Source organism: Prunus dulcis, chromosome 5, assembly GCF_902201215.1.
Source record: "Prunus dulcis chromosome 5, ALMONDv2, whole genome shotgun sequence".
Lineage (NCBI taxonomy): Eukaryota > Viridiplantae > Streptophyta > Magnoliopsida > Rosales > Rosaceae > Prunus > Prunus dulcis.
In genome coordinates, this window is record NC_047654.1 from 16,471,589 (window position 1) to 16,489,480 (window position 17,892).

At 38.0% G+C, this 17,892-nt stretch overlaps 2 protein-coding genes across 4 annotated transcripts; one reads left to right on the top strand and one right to left on the bottom strand.

Annotated features, from left to right (window-relative positions):
- Positions 1-1,402: 1,402 nt before the first annotated feature.
- On the top strand, positions 1,403-5,831 carry LOC117627395 (rhamnogalacturonan I rhamnosyltransferase 1-like). Its single transcript, XM_034359470.1, has 8 exons — positions 1,403-2,387; positions 3,011-3,078; positions 3,210-3,298; positions 3,436-3,601; positions 3,735-4,024; positions 4,106-4,310; positions 4,407-4,564; positions 4,988-5,831. The coding sequence occupies exons 1-8, from the start codon at positions 2,063-2,065 to the stop codon at positions 5,232-5,234; spliced, it is 1,548 nt and encodes a 515-aa protein (XP_034215361.1). The 5' UTR covers positions 1,403-2,062; the 3' UTR covers positions 5,235-5,831.
- Positions 5,832-7,790: 1,959 nt separating this feature from the next.
- Positions 7,791-13,201, bottom strand: LOC117628304 (transcription factor BIM1). 3 transcript variants are annotated; one of them, XM_034360720.1, is made up of 13 exons: positions 13,057-13,201; positions 12,899-12,946; positions 12,289-12,669; positions 12,055-12,132; positions 10,755-11,174; positions 10,427-10,496; positions 10,171-10,322; positions 9,961-10,069; positions 9,618-9,687; positions 9,413-9,508; positions 8,731-9,197; positions 8,420-8,549; positions 7,791-8,322 (listed from the first exon to the last, which is right to left on the bottom strand). In XM_034360720.1, exons 3-13 carry the CDS (start codon positions 12,323-12,325, stop codon positions 8,218-8,220), a joined length of 1,734 nt encoding a protein of 577 aa, XP_034216611.1. In that variant the 5' UTR covers positions 12,326-12,669; positions 12,899-12,946; positions 13,057-13,201; the 3' UTR covers positions 7,791-8,217. The 3 variants fall into 3 exon arrangements, with proteins under 3 accessions (XP_034216611.1, XP_034216613.1, XP_034216612.1); XM_034360722.1 differs by having other exon boundaries at positions 12,055-12,143; positions 13,057-13,200; XM_034360721.1 differs by having other exon boundaries at positions 8,731-9,194; positions 13,057-13,199.
- Positions 13,202-17,892: the final 4,691 nt, after the last annotated feature.

Here is a 17,892-nt window from a genome sequence, read left to right on the forward strand (position 1 = left end):
ATCATTTATTTATGCACTCGAGGTCTTAACTTTTGATTGGGTTTAATTTCTTTTTCTTTAACATCCGTTTATATAAAATAAAATAAAAAATAAACAAGATCCTTTCAACCATTCCAACATTTACTAATAATAAATAAAATAAAAACTTTTCTGAAATGATATGATTAAATGTCCATTTTCATATTGACCCATTTGTGTAGATATGCAATTCATTTAATTTAATGTTACAATTAAGATCCTCCCCACCCACATTGACCAAGTGGGCATTAAACAGTAGATTAATTATGTACCAACCTTGTAGTGAATGCTGAATGATCTGCAAATATAAGTATAAAATATTTAAACCAAAGTGAGTTATAACCTTCACAAATGAATAAAATTCAACCACAATGCTATATCTTATTGCTTAAAAAAATAATTTGTTAATTTCATAACAATTTGATTTGGATAATTGGATCAAGATTAGGTAAAGGAAAAAACACCACTATCTTTTTTGGGAAAAAATAAAAATAAAAATAGTATTTTGCTTTCTAGGATGAAATGACTGAATTCACTTTGAATGAGTTGAGCGATTGTCTGGCTGAGTATGGAGAAATTGGATCCACTGCTACATATCATCACAAGGGGATATGCATCTCCCAACTCATCTCCAACCAACACGCTCCACCAACACCGAGACACGTGTTACACAACACCGCTAAACCCCGCGACGGGCGCGTGCAACTTTTACATCCCTCTCCGCTGTACACTGACAATATACTTACAGTCGGTCCCATTCAGAGAGACCATGGAGCCCACAATCCGGAAGGCGTCCTAATCGCGACACGTGTACCGACATGCGCATCTCAGGATATACGCACCATCGGACGGCTCTTCCAAAAGCGACGTCCTGCCGTGGCTCCGTTTACACGGCACAACCGACACTCAGACGGAGCTTTTACCGCTCGCTAGGCTACGGGTGCCATCAGTCCAAAAGGAGCAAAGTAGTCGCTGTTCTTGTCGCCAAAATACCGTCCCACTCTCAAACGAGAAGCTTTGGAATCTCAAACCATTGTCAGCGATTAAGAACCAAAGAACATCGTGATTAGAGCCCCTTAATCATACTTAATCATAGACTTAAATAGCTAAAGCCTTTATCATCAACTCCAGGTGGAGGGACCGGCGGAACGAGAAAGCCAAACTTATCGCGATATATTGTCGGTGTGTCGACACTAGAACAAACGGGCTGCGATCGAAACGGGGACAAGGAAACCACAATCTGATACGGACTTCGCTAAAACCCATGATCTCGTTCTCGACGTGTCAAAGATCGAGGGCCTGATGGGAGACACGTGTTCAAAACATAATTGGAGGGGGGCCGGCCGCATCGGCCATATAGCTGGCTATCATTTATTGGAGGCTTTGTGCACTTTAAAGTAACACACACACACACACACGAAGCCCAAGCCCTCTCCTCCTCCTCCTCCGAGTCCACTCTGAGCCCACGCAAACCGTCGGTGCACGTCACGCACGCCCCATCACGCGTTTTTTGTTTTTCTCTGCATCGCACGACATTACATATGATGACAACACCGCCTTCTCCACAACTGCTCCCTCTCCTACCTCTCTCTCTCATTTCTTATTAGCGATCTTCTTCTAATCGCCGGCCAACGCTCCGGCGACTCTTCTCGCCGGAGAATACGGTGGATCTGGGTGGGGATTCCAACTCGCATTTCGGGTTCAATTGCCCGGGCTCTGGAAAGGTGGTGTTGTAGCAAATATCAGAGCTTTCACTTTTTTGTTTCTTTTCTTCTTTTGAGCATTGTTGTAGGAAATTAGGGTTATTGATGCAATTGTTTGAGGGAATCTTCGAAAGCGAGAGTTTTGGAGGAAATCTTTGAGGACGGGTGGGGAATGTGGTGAGTATTGGCTCAGTTTTGGAAATCGGTTTCGGATCTTTGCTGGTTTCTATATATAGCAAGAGCTTAAAAAGGAATGCCATTTTTTTGGATCCGACATTGAGGAATACGCCCCGTTTCGTTGACTGCTTGATGTTGTAGAAGGAAGAGAGATACACAGATTGATGTGCAAGATAGAGAAGAAGGAGAGAAAGGGAGTGATGGGATTCAAGGTGTTAGGAGGAGGAGGAGGAGACAAGTTCAAGAACTCGATGCTCGTCACGACGACGTCGTCGCCGTCAAGGTCGAAAATGAAATTGTGGATGATACGGGCAACGACGTCGGTTTTGTTGTGGACGTGTATTGTACAATTAACGGCTTTGGGGGATATGTGGGGGCCTAGGGTTTTGAAAGGCTGGCCTGCTTGTTTCTCTCAGGAGTCTGCTGCCGCCTCTTCTGTTTTGCAAGACAAGTTGCCTTCCGTCCCGGCCAGAGTTCTTCCGCCCAAGAGTGAGTTTTTATTTTCTAATTTGCCAGGAAATTGGGGGTATTTTTCAGTTATTTCGATGTGGGTTCTTGTAATTATTTTACTAATTACTCCAAGGGCAGTTATGTTGCTTTTGGATGTTAATTTTATGGGTAGGTTCAACTGGAACTATGCTCCGCCTGTTTTTTCAGATTTTCTGAAACCAACCCATCACTTGAGAGTGTGTGTGGGTGTGGTGCAAACTTGTACTTAGTGTCCAAAGCTTCGCTGTTGCTCTGGCTCCAAGAAATGCGCATGGAGGTAGAAACTTGTAATTCAGAAAGTAGCTGGTTTCAAGTTACTGTTTAATACAGGCGAACCGATGCTATCCCAAGTTGTCACCATACATGGTGATATTGCTTAAATTACGATAGTAAATTTTCCCATTTTGTTTGCCGTTTGTAAGATATGTTCAAATCATGAAGTTTACTCTCTTACATGCCAGACTGTAGAAAATTCAATTCCTATGAAGTAGTAATTACAATAGTCTGTACCTTTTCATCTCTGTCCTGACTTTCTATTGGTTGGCCTTTTGTTTTGCTTTAGCTTTGTCATTTGAATGATTGTTTAATTGGCCTCTAATCTGAATTTGTTTTGTTGCCATTAGGGGTTTATAAAAACAATGGCTACCTGATGGTTTCATGCAATGGGGGACTCAATCAAATGAGAGCAGCGGTGAGTGGCTAGCAATTGTTTGCTGTGCATATTAACAGGAGTTCATCCTTGGTGATCAAATTACTTTACTTCTTAGTGCATGCAGCTGCTTACCAGTTTCAATTTTTCTTTCTTGGTCGTGATGTCTACAGATATGTGACATGGTTGCTATTGCAAGATATTTGAACGTCACTCTCATTGTCCCTGAGCTTGATAAAACCTCCTTTTGGGCTGATCCCAGGTGTGCCACTATATCTCTCCCTCCATTTTCAAGTCATTGAGTGTTTTTTAAATTATAAAGGGATGGTTGTTTTTTCTTCGACTCAGTATTACACCACTTCTTACCAAATAATGGTTATATGTTTCTTGATATTTCAGCGAGTTCCAAGACATATTTGATGTGGATCATTTCATAACATCCTTGAGAGATGAAGTTCGCATATTGAAAGAGTTGCCTCCGAGGGTTAAGAGGAGAGTGGAACTGGGAATGATTTATACCATGCCACCAATTAGTTGGTCTGACATGTCTTATTATCATAATCAGGTCAGTCCTTTTCGTTGTTCTTTATAACTTGACAATAAGTTTTCTGTGTTGCAACTTGTAAACATTCTTAAACCTCATCATATTCCTTATTCTTTCTCCCAAATAATATATGCTACTCTTATGTTTCGTACAGATTCTTCCTCTTATACAAAAATACAAAGTGGTACATCTAAATAGAACTGATGCCCGACTTGCCAATAATGGACAACCTTTGGATATTCAGAGACTTCGATGCCGAGTAAATTTTAGTGCTCTGAGGTTTACTTCTCAGATAGAGGAGTTGGGTAAAAGGGTTATCAGGCTTCTAAGGCAAAATGGTCCTTTCCTAGTGCTTCATCTTAGATATGAAATGGACATGTTGGCATTTTCTGGTTGTACTCAAGGTTGTAACACTGAGGAGGTGGAAGAATTGACAAGAATGAGGTAAGTTATACTTGACAATCAATGGATTCCATGCAATAAAAGAATTAATTTCACTGTCTTATACTTTCACTTGTTTGACAGATATGCTTATCCCTGGTGGAAAGAGAAAATAATCAATTCTGACCTGAAAAGGAAAGATGGTTTGTGTCCTCTGACACCTGAAGAAACCGCTCTTACACTGAGCGCACTTGACATTGATCGCGATATTCAGATTTATATTGCAGCTGGTGAAATATATGGTGCAGAGAGGAGAATGGCAAGTCTTGCAAAGGCTTATCCCAAATTGGTGAGTAGATGAAAGCTGAAGCCACCTTCTGTATTTTGTATATAGTTACTTTTTGTGTTCTGTTTTTACAAGTTGCTGTTGGATTTGTTCAAACAGGTCAGAAAGGAGACACTGTTGGAACCATCAGACCTTAGGTTCTTTCAAAACCACTCATCCCAAATGGCAGCACTGGATTATCTTGTCTCATTGGAGAGCGATATTTTTGTTCCCACATATGACGGAAACATGGCTAAAGTGGTTGAAGGCCATCGCAGGTAGTTTCTGCTGCTGACAGTAATTCTCATTTGTTTATATCAAAACTTTATGGTAATTTTGTAATGCACCTAGTGGTTTTGCTTGGCTTCAAATGATTGTTTTTGGAAGTCAAACCCCAGCCAGTCATTTGGCATCCCAAATCTTGTTTCTTTGAGGAGACGATGATTTGTGTACACTGCTTTGTACCAGTCCGACATTTTTTACTGTGAAAGTCTTGCCAGTTTTGGAGCTTTAGTTTATCACAGGTTCATTTGTTCGTAATCCCTGATATTTAGGCAGAGATGTTTTTCTACATGATCTGTTCTGGGATTTGCTTCATTATTTTCCCCAGTTTAATGTTATAGTATTTGTCTGCTTTTCTTTGTTATTACTGGTGAAAATTTTCATCTAAAGTGGGACATTGGGTGCTCATGTTTCTTCAGATTTCTTGGGTTCAAGAAGACAATTCTACTGGACAGAAAGCTTCTTGTTGATTTGATAGACCAGTACACAAGTGGATCATTGAATTGGGATGAATTTTCATCTGCAGTAAAGGAAGCTCATGCAGGTCGAATGGGGAACCCAACTAATAGGTTGATGATCCAAGACCGACCAAAAGAGGAGGACTATTTCTATGCCAACCCAGAAGAGTGTTTGCAACCGTTAGATGAACAACTGAGTAGTACGTGATATATATAATGTTAGAAAATTGTGACACTCATCCATGTTCTACAGTGTTGGCTATTTTCCCACAGATGTATAAGAAAGTTGTCTACAGAGGGATAGCCATAATGAGATTTTGTTCTGAAGAGGCGATGAAGATTATTGTGGGGGGGGGGAAGTAAGTAATCTTCAATAAAGCCCTGAGAGGATCTATGATACCAGCTGGAGGACATGTTTTATCTTTTATATAAGCCAAATAATCCATCCAAATCATGTATAGAAAGCTGCCTTGCCATTCAGGGCGGGAACGAATTAAAACTGCATTGTATGTGGGGGAAACATATAGGTTTGGTTTACTGGAACTGCAAAATCATCAAAGGTCAACCCCTATTCCTTAATTTTTTTGTATTTTTTGTTTCTTTTTAGATCAGCCTATGGTATTGTGATTCTCAAGCATATACTACTACTACTACATCCTAAAAGGTTTTTCTGTTTGCACAGATGATTGCCTCATTCCCGTTTGTAATGTGGTCTAATTCTGAGAGAATGACAGAGAGGGAGCCAATGATTATGTATTTTTACACAATACTCCATTAATTTATATGTCTAAGAGTGTTTCGTTTACTTGGAGTGTTTAGGGTTTTTCTGGCCTTAAAGTTTCCCCAATAGATCATCAGTTGGGTTATTTCTGGATTGGTTGGTAGTACATGTAAATATGTTTGCAGAGAGAGGAGCAGTTTCCTTTATTTGAGAAGGTGGTTTGTAAATCTCATATGATAATGACAAGCCAAGTAAACAAACCAGTCAAACATGTTCTCTAGGGCCATTGGAATTTTGACATATATATCTGAATTTGGGGGGATCTGCTTGGTGGTACTAGGGTAGCTGTCCTTTGGGGTTTGTATATCAATACACTTAATCATATATATAGTGTTAATAATTCCCATATTTGCCACTAAATGGTTGGTAGAACGATTTCAATTAGATTTGGAAATTTGAGCAAAAATGAAGAAGAAAAGAATTATACTTGGAATTTTATATACAAGGAGATTTGGTTGGTGTGAATGGAAAGTGAATAGAATGATTGCATGTGGTCCTTGACCTTCTTCATTAGCTGGCAATGGCAATGGCATACTGATGTATTCTTCGTCTTTCTTCCCCGGGAAACATTTGGTTAACATTCATTTCTGTGCACCGCTAATTCAGGGGTTCTTCTTTCTTTCTTTTTACTGGCTGCCACTTGCCATAACAATAATGTGGATTGTATATCACAATTATTGACGATAAAGTTTGGTTTTTGTAACAAGTTGGACTGAAATTAAATGGCCCCCAAAAAGAAAATGTTATTCTGGTGGTGCTTTTCCTATGAAACAAAACAAAAGCTGCTGCTATATTTTTTATTGTTCTAATTTCTAAAAAATGTCTCATCATCATCTCTACCTTGTTAAACACAAAAGTGCCTTTTATCTTCCTTGTTTTTGACACTAGCGTTTTGTCTTGTATCGAGAACATATACACACACTCACTTAGTTCATGATGGAGATGGTGAGAGTGTTTTTAATATTTGTCCAATTGTTGACCCAAAATCAATATTATTTTTTTGGATGATCCAAGAAAAAGCCACATCCACCCCGAAGAAAGAGCTCTCACAAGTCTTGAAAGCCATTAATATTCAAATAATTAAGGCAGTTCAAGTTGCTTTTGAACTACGTCGCAATCAGCAGAAAAATATGTTCAATTAATGCAGCTTCGTAATTTTATAATTGTTTGCTCGTGGGAACGAAATGCATAACATCTTTGCTTGAGTTTCAAGTCAACAATAAAGAGCATTTATTTACAACAATGACACTTGGATAGCAGAGATTTTGTGATAAAAACTGTTGCTGAACATAGCTTCGCTTTCAAACTTATAATCCATAAATTCAAGTTTTATTTTTCAATTTTAAAAATCGTTTTAAGATTACGATGCTCTTACTTAGGTAATTGAACTGAGAAAAAGTCTTCAGCAATTCACCCGATCCAATGTTTTAACACCTGATCCAACGATTTCTTTACTTATTAACTCTAACGACTTCGTCTTATCGGTTTGAGAGTTTGATGTAGTCTTTAAAGCATTAATATTATTATATGGTAAAATCTGTACATGTTTTCCACAAATAATGCACATGGGGTTAATCACACACAAAAAAGTATAAGTTAAGTTAGTTTCTTATTTGTGAATTTAAGATCCTTTTATAAAAGTGGTTCGGAACAATTGTTTCATTCAGGAAATATCTTTAATTCGAGTCCTAATATCCGTATATTATGTGTGAGTTTAGAAAATGTTTTCAAAACAAAAACAAAAAAAAGTTTAAGGTCCTTTTGTTTAAATTCAAAATAGAAAGATTGGATCAATATGATCAGATTGTAGATTTGGCCCAATTTCCCAATCATAAGACTCGAGCCATTGGTTATTCTGGCATTTCGAGCTTGGGCTGACCCAAATGAAGAAGAGAGTCATATCAGGCTTGGGTTGACCTGATCCATTTGGTACCAGGAGGAGATTCATAAGATAACAACTCAACATTAATTGAAGTTCTGCTGTAAGAAGGCAACCAGTACTTCATTAAGAAAAAATAATAAAATTACATCGAACAAAAGTCATGTTGCCAAAGAAAATGGGGCACAAGAAATAACACTGCAAGAATTACAAGATGAGGAAAGAAGCCTCAACTGAAAAAGCAGCTTCTCAACATTGGAATGGAAGCCTCAATAATAATGATAATTAACAAACAAAAAAAAGGACAACAAATATTTGGTTGGGAAATCAATCTATGGATCCCAACAAACTCTACTGTAAAGACACTACATGTACAAATTACAATCAATCTGAGTCTCGACTGGGTAGATTATAAACCAGCAGAAGACATGAATAAACCCCCATGCATCAAAGGGGTTCCCAAAAAAATGAATTAATTATAAATCATTAACAAATCATGATAGCAGTAATTAATATAATTGGCTTGTCATATTAGTTTCTGCCTGTCTTGAGCTTCTTCGGGGCATGTTCAGAGTCTTCACCACTTGCAACTCTAGAGTGTCTTTTTCCTTGATTGCTAGAGAGGATCTCGTTGTCCTGCAGTAGAATGGGCGAAATGTTTAATTATATATGTTTCTTCAAAATGAAACAGGGGAATGACAATGGCGTAACAAAACCTGCATCAACATGATACCTTAACAACAGATTTCGGTATAGGCGATCGACTATTTGCTCGCTTCCCAAGCTCGATTTGCACTGAGATGCTGGCCTGTGACAAATCCACACCAGAATTCTGCAGGGCTTGTGTCAGAGTATTCAACAACCTGTCCAATCCCGACATTCGATTATGTTATTGACTCATTCATAAATCTACAAGACAGAGTACTATCTTAATCTTCTCAAAGTTTATGGTTAGTACATTTGCAGCCAGGTCTGATGAATTAGATCACAGAACCTTAACCAAAGACCCATTAAATATGTGACTTGAACCAAAAGGAAACTCACCCTTGAGAGTACGCACTTGAGATGTTAATTCGACCGCCTTCAATTGTCAGCTCCTGTTCTTTTAGCTTATCCCTAGCGGCAGCACCATCAGTAGCACACGATACTGTCTGGCATAACATAGATTGATGCTGAGATGTGTTCTCTGCATCAGATGGCAATCTAGGTGGAAGTTGAGGTACTGCAGCACCACCACTCCTGACAGGAGTGAAGAAGTTGGGCTGCATTGACAAAGGAAAGGGCATTGGCTTGCTTGTTATTCCAGGGTGGTGATCCATTGCTTTGAAGGTAGTTTCAGTACTTGTGTCAGATTCTACAGGGTTCTGAGCACTGCTTCCAGGAATTGACGGTGAAACAGAAGTAGTTTTCTCATCAAACTTTGCGGCAAATACTAATGCAGGACCAGACCCACCATTCATGCCTCGAGATTGATCGCAGTAACTTTCCCTATGCTTGGGATTGTTTCTCTGCTTCAAGTAAAAAGACGATACTCTACAATTAGGCAACTCCAATATATACCGACACAAATTTGTGTGTATAAATCTTTTAGTAAATATGAACAGAATACATGCCACAAAGGCTAAAGACCTGACTTCTACGCCACAAGTGTAAAGCCCCACGAGTGACATTACGGTTTTCAAATTGAAGGGGAACATAATCAGTAAAGGGAATAAAAAGGATTTACCCAAGGCATCAACTTCGCTGGATCAGGGTTCCATCCTTGGTAAGATCCCTCATACTTGTTTACTTTTTCCTGTAAAAACTGTATGTATTCGATAACCTGGGAAGCAAAAAGATTTGAATTTTTTTTTTAAAAACCCCAATTATTCAACAATTGAGATGAAAGATGAAAAAGGGAACAAATTACAACAATTAAAATTTGTATGTACCTCCAATAAAAATGACGCCTTATCTCTTTTTTGATCACTATGAGGAATGAGATCTCTCAACATCTGGAATCTGCAAATAAATTCAAGGGTCAATCTAATGTTCACAAAACCACCAAGGAGCAAAGCCATCTGATAATGCTATCAACTTTTTTATATCATATAAGAAACAATATATTACTTCATACACATGAAACTTTCTCAAATTTGGGATTCATCTTTGGTTCTTGTAGTACTCATTTCCAAAACATATGATTCACTATATTATATCAAATAGGAAATGTGTTGCAGCAGATTTAGCATGTGCAAACTATTAAAACTATAATTGCAAGGGAGGAACACTTGCCTATCATTTATTTTGCTCCTCCGCCGCTGCTCGGTGGCAGAGTGCTTGGACCGTGGTGTGTTAGCTTTCTGATCAGAGCTCTTAACGTCAACTTTTACCCTCAAATCTCCTTTAAAGAAACACCCAAACTCTTCAGTGAAGTTGAAAAAATGAAGGAAAATAAAAGCTGAAGAATTTTAAGTGAATCTTAGTGCTAAGAAGGAGACATACCCTTATAGGGGGTGGTGGCAGTGGTGGTAGCAGTAGAGGTCTCCTTTTTGAGAACGAACTCTTCTTCATCGTCAAGTTCGTCTTCCTGGGTACTACCCTTGGCGGCAGACTTCATCATCTCCATGAAGCTTATGTTCTTCTGACCAGATGACCTGATGAAATTTCAATTGTATATCAAAAACTGTATCTATAATATTGAAATCAGTAACGTGAGGAAATTAAAAACATAAAGAGTTCGAGATGGTTAGTTACTAACTGAGCACTGAAGCAGTTGCGATGGTTGTTGGAAGATGACTGCGCAGGCCGCTCTGAAGACGTCCATTGCCCTGTAATCCCAGTAGCCGATAACTATCAGTTTCATTTCAAATTTTCACCATTTGTTCTTTCTTATCATTTCATTCAAAAGTAGAGGCTTATTCAAATAACCCTATTATACATGGAATATATGTGTTTGATGGTGAAGCATGAGCGATCAGAGTGAAAATATACACTACATCTATATATACCACATGGCACATGCAAAAATACAAATATTTTATTTTTTGTGGTCAACTGCAAAAATACAAATGAGGTTTAATTATTACCTCTCACAATACCCACTGGTCTTTCTCCCAAATTCTCCTTCCCTGTCTTTCCCTTATTCTTTAATGCAGATTCTTCCCACAAAGTGAATCCACTTCCAGTGTAAGAACTGCAGTTTGAGTGTTCCTCAACATTTCTGTCGGTGCTACTTGCTTGAGGTTGAGTGACTGTAAATACCGGCGATCCCTCTGGTTTTGGAACCCTTTGATTAAAATAAGAAATGTGGCTTATAGTGTAAGTCCCAATCCCACCAGGGAGAATGTGCTCCACAGAAGAAGTTGGCTGCGCTGCTGCTGCTGCTGCTGCATGAGATACTGGCTTTTCAGCAGTTGATATCTCAACCGATGTTTCTTCCTTAGCTATGCATTTCTTTCCCATTCGTTCCAGTGGTTGTAGAAAATCATGAGTTTCAAGGTAGCCTCCTGATCACATAATTAAACCAAAATTAGGTCTCTGAACCAGATAAACACAGCATATATCTAGCTCTACTATGATATCTTTAGGTCAAATTTTCACCAATTAGCTAGGCTAATATTTTTGTAGTTTCAAATTTGCAACATTTCCTTCTCCAACAGCTTCTACTGCATAAGCATTCAATATTTGACAAATTATGAAGCCATGAGAGAAAAAATTAATAATCATGTGGCATGGCAATGGATCAACAAACCAATAAATAAACTGTCATAATAATTATAAAAAGCTGATCTTAAAATTTTTATTTTATAGAAAATGAAAAAAATCCTTCAAATCTAATTTTTTTTCAGCATCATTTCTCAGATCCAAGATTTGGAAAACAACATGTTTAAAAACTTAACCACAAATTTTAACGAATATGACAAACAAAAAAAAAAAAAAAAAAAAAAAAAACAGAAAAGATTTAGCCATCACTTCACATCCCACGCTTCATCTGAATAGGCGTGATATGTGAAATGTCAAATCATGTCTAACTTCCATGGGTGGGGTAAGTGGGTCCCATCAAGGCCCAACCTACATCTCCATCTCGTGCCAATCTAATGGTGTTGATTGGTAAAGGCTAACCCTTCCCTTTTTCGCATTGGCAGCCAATTCAAGGCTGGCCTACAATTCATGGCCCAGATGGATAACCAGATCCATTATTCAAATGTAGTCACGTGCATGCATAATAGCGACCCTTATTTGTTTAATTCAACAAACAAAAAATATATATATTTTCCTCTCACATATATACATTAACGAAAAATAAAAAAAGGAAAGAGAAAAGCAAATTGTTTTTGGGATTTTAAACAAAAATATTCTGAAATCGAAGGAAAAATACAAGGATACCTTGAGAAGGTGGCCTTGGATCTTGTTGGGCAGTTGGATGACTGTAGAGTGACAGAAAGTCATGCGTTGGTTTCCTTCCTGTAGAAAAACTTTGAAATCAAGGTTAAGAAATAATACGCAATTCTATTGGTTCCCATTTCCTAAAATTCGTTTCCAAAAAATGAATCCGAAATAAATAAAACCACCGAAAAAAAAGAAAAAGAAAAAAGGAATCCGTTTCCGAAAAATGAATACCTTCGGTTCCAAACGGACGCGGTTGAGGAAGCTCCATCCGTACAGGCGGGTTAAATAATTATTTGCGCGGAAAATTCTCTTGGTAATTTTAACAGAAATTCAGGGGAAATTCAGTAAGCGCTGGCAGAGCCTTCACTTTTATTTTATGTGAATTTTCAAATTGTTGAGGTTGGAGCTAAGATTCTTTCTGGTGCTGCACAGATCCGCCGAGAGCCTAACGCCTCCGCCAGAAGATCGGAGGCACATTTGCTTTTGCTTTTGCTTTCAGAAGCGGCCAAGATAAAAATCCAAGCTTTGATTCCAATTCTCCGAATGCTTTTCGATACCAGTTGCTTTGGCCGCAATTTTTTTCGCCACGAAACTGTCAGTTGTTCCTCATAACTGATACAAGTTCATCAAACGGGACGTAAATTCACAGAATTCAACGAATCTACCATTGAATTATAACCGGAAAGGATTTTTTTATTTTTTAAAGCTTACCATAAATTAAAATTTAACATATTTGTCAAGCAGATTCAAAACTAATTAATTACACACAATTGGAAGTAACAAAAAAAAAATCTCAGCAAGCGAATAAGATCCCAAGGGAGGAAGTTAAAAAATTTCAAACCTGCAAGCAATTCACGAGAAGATTGAGCTCCCAAGTCCTGTATATACACTGCAGAAAGTGCTTCGAATTCAGAGCTTGAAAATACCAAAACGTAATTCGGGTAATTAAAGATTTAAAAAAAAAAAAAACAGGTTCGAAATTTCGAGCAAAAATTTGACCTTTTTGAAAAATTCTGATCGGCGTCTCCTTTATCAATTCCTCGTCCTGATAGCCGGACCCTCTCTCTCTCTCTCTCTCTCTCTCTCTCTCTCTCTCTATGCGAGTTTGTGAGTTGTGTGAGTTCTTTGGCTCAGGATCTTTTATACAGTTTTCATTTGCCTGCTTGCTTTGCTTTCTGTATTGTTTTTATTTATTTATTTAAATATTTGCTTTGGTTGTTTTCCGTTAGACAAACCCGCCGTTGGGTTAACGACGTTGCGGCGGGGTTAACGGCGTTAAGGTTTGTAGCGGAGGGTAAGTGTAGCGTGGTCGCTTACTCTTAACTGGGTAAAGCTGCTTTTCAGGGTTCACGGAACTCAATTATTTACTTTTGCTTGAATTCAATTTTTTAATGTTTTCGGCAATCCCGATTTTTATTTATTCTTTTTTTGATTTGGCAATCCCGAGTAATACTCTTCTTTACTTGGTCTGTGTTTCTGTCCGTTTGTCCACATACGAAGATAATCACTTCATTTTTATTTTATTTTTATTTCCAAAAAATAATATAAGGACAGGCTTGAATAATGTTTTAACAGATGACTTGTTTTTTTCTTATTTACAATAGAAGTAGTAACAAGTGTTTATTTATGGGTATAATCTAGTGCATTACCCATGCTAATACTAATTTCATACACCACCTTTTTCTTTATATTGTCGAAGATGATATTTATGTAGAGCTTTTTCCTTTCGAAGGAAGATTCTCTAAGGATTTCAACATTTATGTTAGCGTGCGTAAACTTTAAGGACTCGTTTGGTGCTCCTTCTGATACTCCATTTGAACAGTTTACTATCCTTGAAACAGATAATTATCTTAATTTGCCATTATTGAGATAGATAGTTAATTATCTTTTAATTAATGAGTTTCCAGTGTATAAATAGTATGTGACTGTGGAAGGAAGCAGTCCTTTTGGGGCCCCACTTTTGGGTACGCTTAAGCAATGCACGTGCAACCCTCTCTGCGTTTTGGGAGTTAGAGCTCAGCTCAGAAAGTACACAGAAAATAAGAGAAAGGGAAGCCAAGTTTACACTGTTTCACTGCACAATAAGAGGGAAATAAAAAAGTCACGTGATCGGGTAAACTAAGCGTTGACGTGAGAACAGTAGAATGAATGTTGACCCCGTTATCCGTGACTTAACAACAACTAAATATGCACTTAGTGATGATTAGAGGCACAGATCCCCATCAACTAATGTTAATAAATATTATTATTACTGCACTTGACTTTAGCTCACGAGATGAGAAAAGCTCTCTCTCCTCTCTCTCCTCGGGCTGCGACTGACTTGTCACCTTGTGAAAGGATGTTGGTGGTAACGGAGCAAATGTCACGTGCCGCCCCACTCCTTCAGTTCACTCATTCATTTGGGTTTCGTTTTTTTCTGTCTGTACCGCTGAACGCGGAACTTCTGTCTATGTGGGGCGTGGCTTTGCATTTCCCCATGTATCCTTTCATTACGCAAGGGCTGTGTATAAGTGTGGAAAAGAGATAACATTATTGCTATCCAGTTTATTATAAATTGTCATATAAAAAACTTATCACCTATAACATGTCAATGATTGATCGAAAATAGAAAAATATTGTTATTTCCGTTTAACACGAGTATTTCTCGTGAAATAAGTGACTTCAAACCGTGAAATATTTAAAAGCTCTTAAACTTAGGCAGTACCTGTACTAAAAGGCTAATTTGAAAAAATAAAATAAAAAATCAGTTATAAATTGATTTGGATCATCCATATGTAAATGAATCGTAACAAGAATAGTTTAACTAAGATCAATTCGTTATTTTTCTCCTTGTTTTCAAAACAATAACAATTATTGGTCCACACTGTTTATAGAGAATCTTAATGTTAATTAATAAAGAATTATAATTCTTTATATGATTTGTATTCATCTCCGACAATCATGCATGGCAATTGAGCATTCACATTGCGATCCAACAGCTTGGCGTGACAATCCACTTCCCTTCCTTTCCATTTCTCACAATACAAGTAGTATTAAAATTGGGAGAACATGGCTCTCAATTCACAAGTCGTACAAACATTTAAATTAAAATGAATTAAGTCGTACGGTGTAGGTTGTTTTGTGTTTCTCTTTCAGCATCAGCCACCCTAACCCTAGTTTCAAGTTTCAACATATGGCACCGCTACTTCTATTCCTCTAAAATATCTACAACAAATAATTTTGTTGGATACCTCGAACCCGTCTTTAATTAATTCAATTTAGCAATTTTTTAAAAACTTGTAGTTTGTCAAAATATATTGAATTTTGATGCATTTTTAGGGAGCATGTTGTTGAATAATAAGGCAAATGTGCTGTGTCAAGCTAGAATTAGATAAATTTATGATATAAATTGTCATGTGACGCCCACCCAATAAGATGCTTGCAAATACTTGTTTTCTCTGGATTAATTCCGATTTTAAGTCACATGATCATAACTAATTAAATTATTAAGTGTACCACGTCTCCTGTTTCCTAAGAAGCTGCGGCTCACACCATCATGTCTTAATAATTAGTAATTGGTAAAAGGTGTAGTAATTTCTAAGATTGCTATAAGTAATTGGTAGATTTGTTTGCAGGAAATTGTACTTTGCACACGTGATCGTCCTATATGAATAGAGAGTATAAAATTTGGAATGGAAAAAAATGAACCCCACATGCAACTACTACTAGTCCAGAGTCGTAAATGCATCTAATGCTGTCTACCTTACATCACGTGCAGGATAAAGATTAATTAGCTAGTAAACTGGATTAGAGCATTTAGGTTTCGCAAGAAGATAAAATAATTGAGCATAAAATTGATTAAGTTGGTAATTAAACAGTTTGAGAAGCTAGGGCAAACTTTTAAGGAAAAAAGGTAGAGAGCCCTTTAGCTAGGACTGGGAGGGTAGTGAGTAGTGAGTAGTGAGTGGCTCAATCGCTCAAGAAGATGTGACCCCTGAAAAGTGATTTGTGCGTTAGCTAATTGAGCTAGGTCATTTTCATGCTTTGTCGTCACAAACGGCAATGCCCATGGGCCACCTGAGTTGACCCCCCACCTCACGTGCATAAAAAGAAACATGGCAAAACCCACAGCCCTCACTCACTCACTTTATTAAGTTATTTACATCAACAACACCAACACGGCCCCGTTTCTTGTTTCTGCCTCTGGAAACAATATAAATAATGTTTAGATCAAATGGCAGTAATAATTAATATAAAATTACTTGCTTATTTAAAAACTACCTATCCTATAACTTGAAAGAATATGAATAACTTATTGTCACCACTTCTTTCTAACCCTACCTACATTAAACAACTTGATAATAAAGTGATTATAAACAGCTTATAGTAAAAGTGATTAAAGATTCCAATACAAACAGGACAGCACACTGGGTTCATGTACCTTGTACAGCTCCACTCATTCTTTTTTTTTTAATGAATTTTTTAATATGGGGGAAGAGCCAAAACAGTAGTTCATGCATGCATTTATCCAGAAACCAAAATTTAAATCTATCCAAATAGCAACAAATTTCTAATAATAATTTATCTAATTAAAGCTTAGTTTATTTACAGAGAACAAATAAGAAAGGGAAAGAAAGAAACAATTTTGGAAAAGTTTTTATTTTATTTTTAAAAAAGGATGGGAATTGGATGGTGGGGACTTTTGTTTTTAGCAACAGGGTGTTTCGGCGTAACATGGACATTCCCTTCTTAAGGAATCCGTTTAGGGATTAGTTAACAAATCATTTTTGCGTGTTTCTGCATTTGCAGCTTAGGATAATGGATTTTCCATTCTCTCATCTCATCTCATCTCATCTCATCTCTCAGACATATATGATTAATAAATCATAATTCAACCATTAATTTAATTAAATCTTCGGAGGCAACTAATTAGTTTTTCTCCACGACTTTTACGGGCACGGACGCGTGTCAGTTCGCCCGGGGAATCCGCACCGCATCACGTGATTGAAAATGTCTGCCTACCACATCGTCAGCCTCCCAAATCACGTGGCCAACTCACCCTTGCGTTGTTGGTGGGTCCCCCACGCCACTACAACTATTACGCGATCCCGTTCTCCCCCTATTTTATTTTCCCTTTATTCCCGAAAATAAATAATTAAATCAATTTGAGAAGACGGTTTTGGGTTCGTCGAAAGTGGTTTCGTAACCCTCCTACTATTCGACGACGCCGTCAGCACACAGTACGTTAAATTACATCTCATATCTTGATAAATCCCATAAAATAAAATAAATCCTTACTTTAGCTCCGCTTACGATAAAAACAGACGTGAATTAAGTTTGTTGGCCAATAAACGTATCCGTCTACTTGCATTCAAGTTCAAGTCTGTGGGTAAGCGTGAATGGTAGGGCTGGGGGATATTTGAGCACGAGACGGAGATATTTGAGCACGAGACGGAGGAAAAGTGGTTTTTGGTTGGTGGTGGCGAATACCAGTGTACTAGCCTAAAGCCATGTGACAGGCATACGTATGTTTTTATAATGACGTGACTGGACCCTCCCCACTCAGACAGAGAGAACGAAAGGCTACGCAGCCCGCACGTGAGCAGGCAGCTCCTTACTTGCGCCCATCCCCTGCCGTTCATCCATCTCATCTCTGCCGCCTCCTCGCGTGCGGTGGGGACCCCCCCAACTATCACCACTTCGCCACGCCTTCGCCTCTCTCCCTTTAACGCTGTCAAATGCTGCTGCTAGCGACCTTTTTGACGTCGTTTGAGTTGATGAAATACCTCAACCACCCTTTGGAGTGTTGCGAAATGGACGAGGTGACGTAGGGGTAGTTTTGGAAAGAAAGTGATG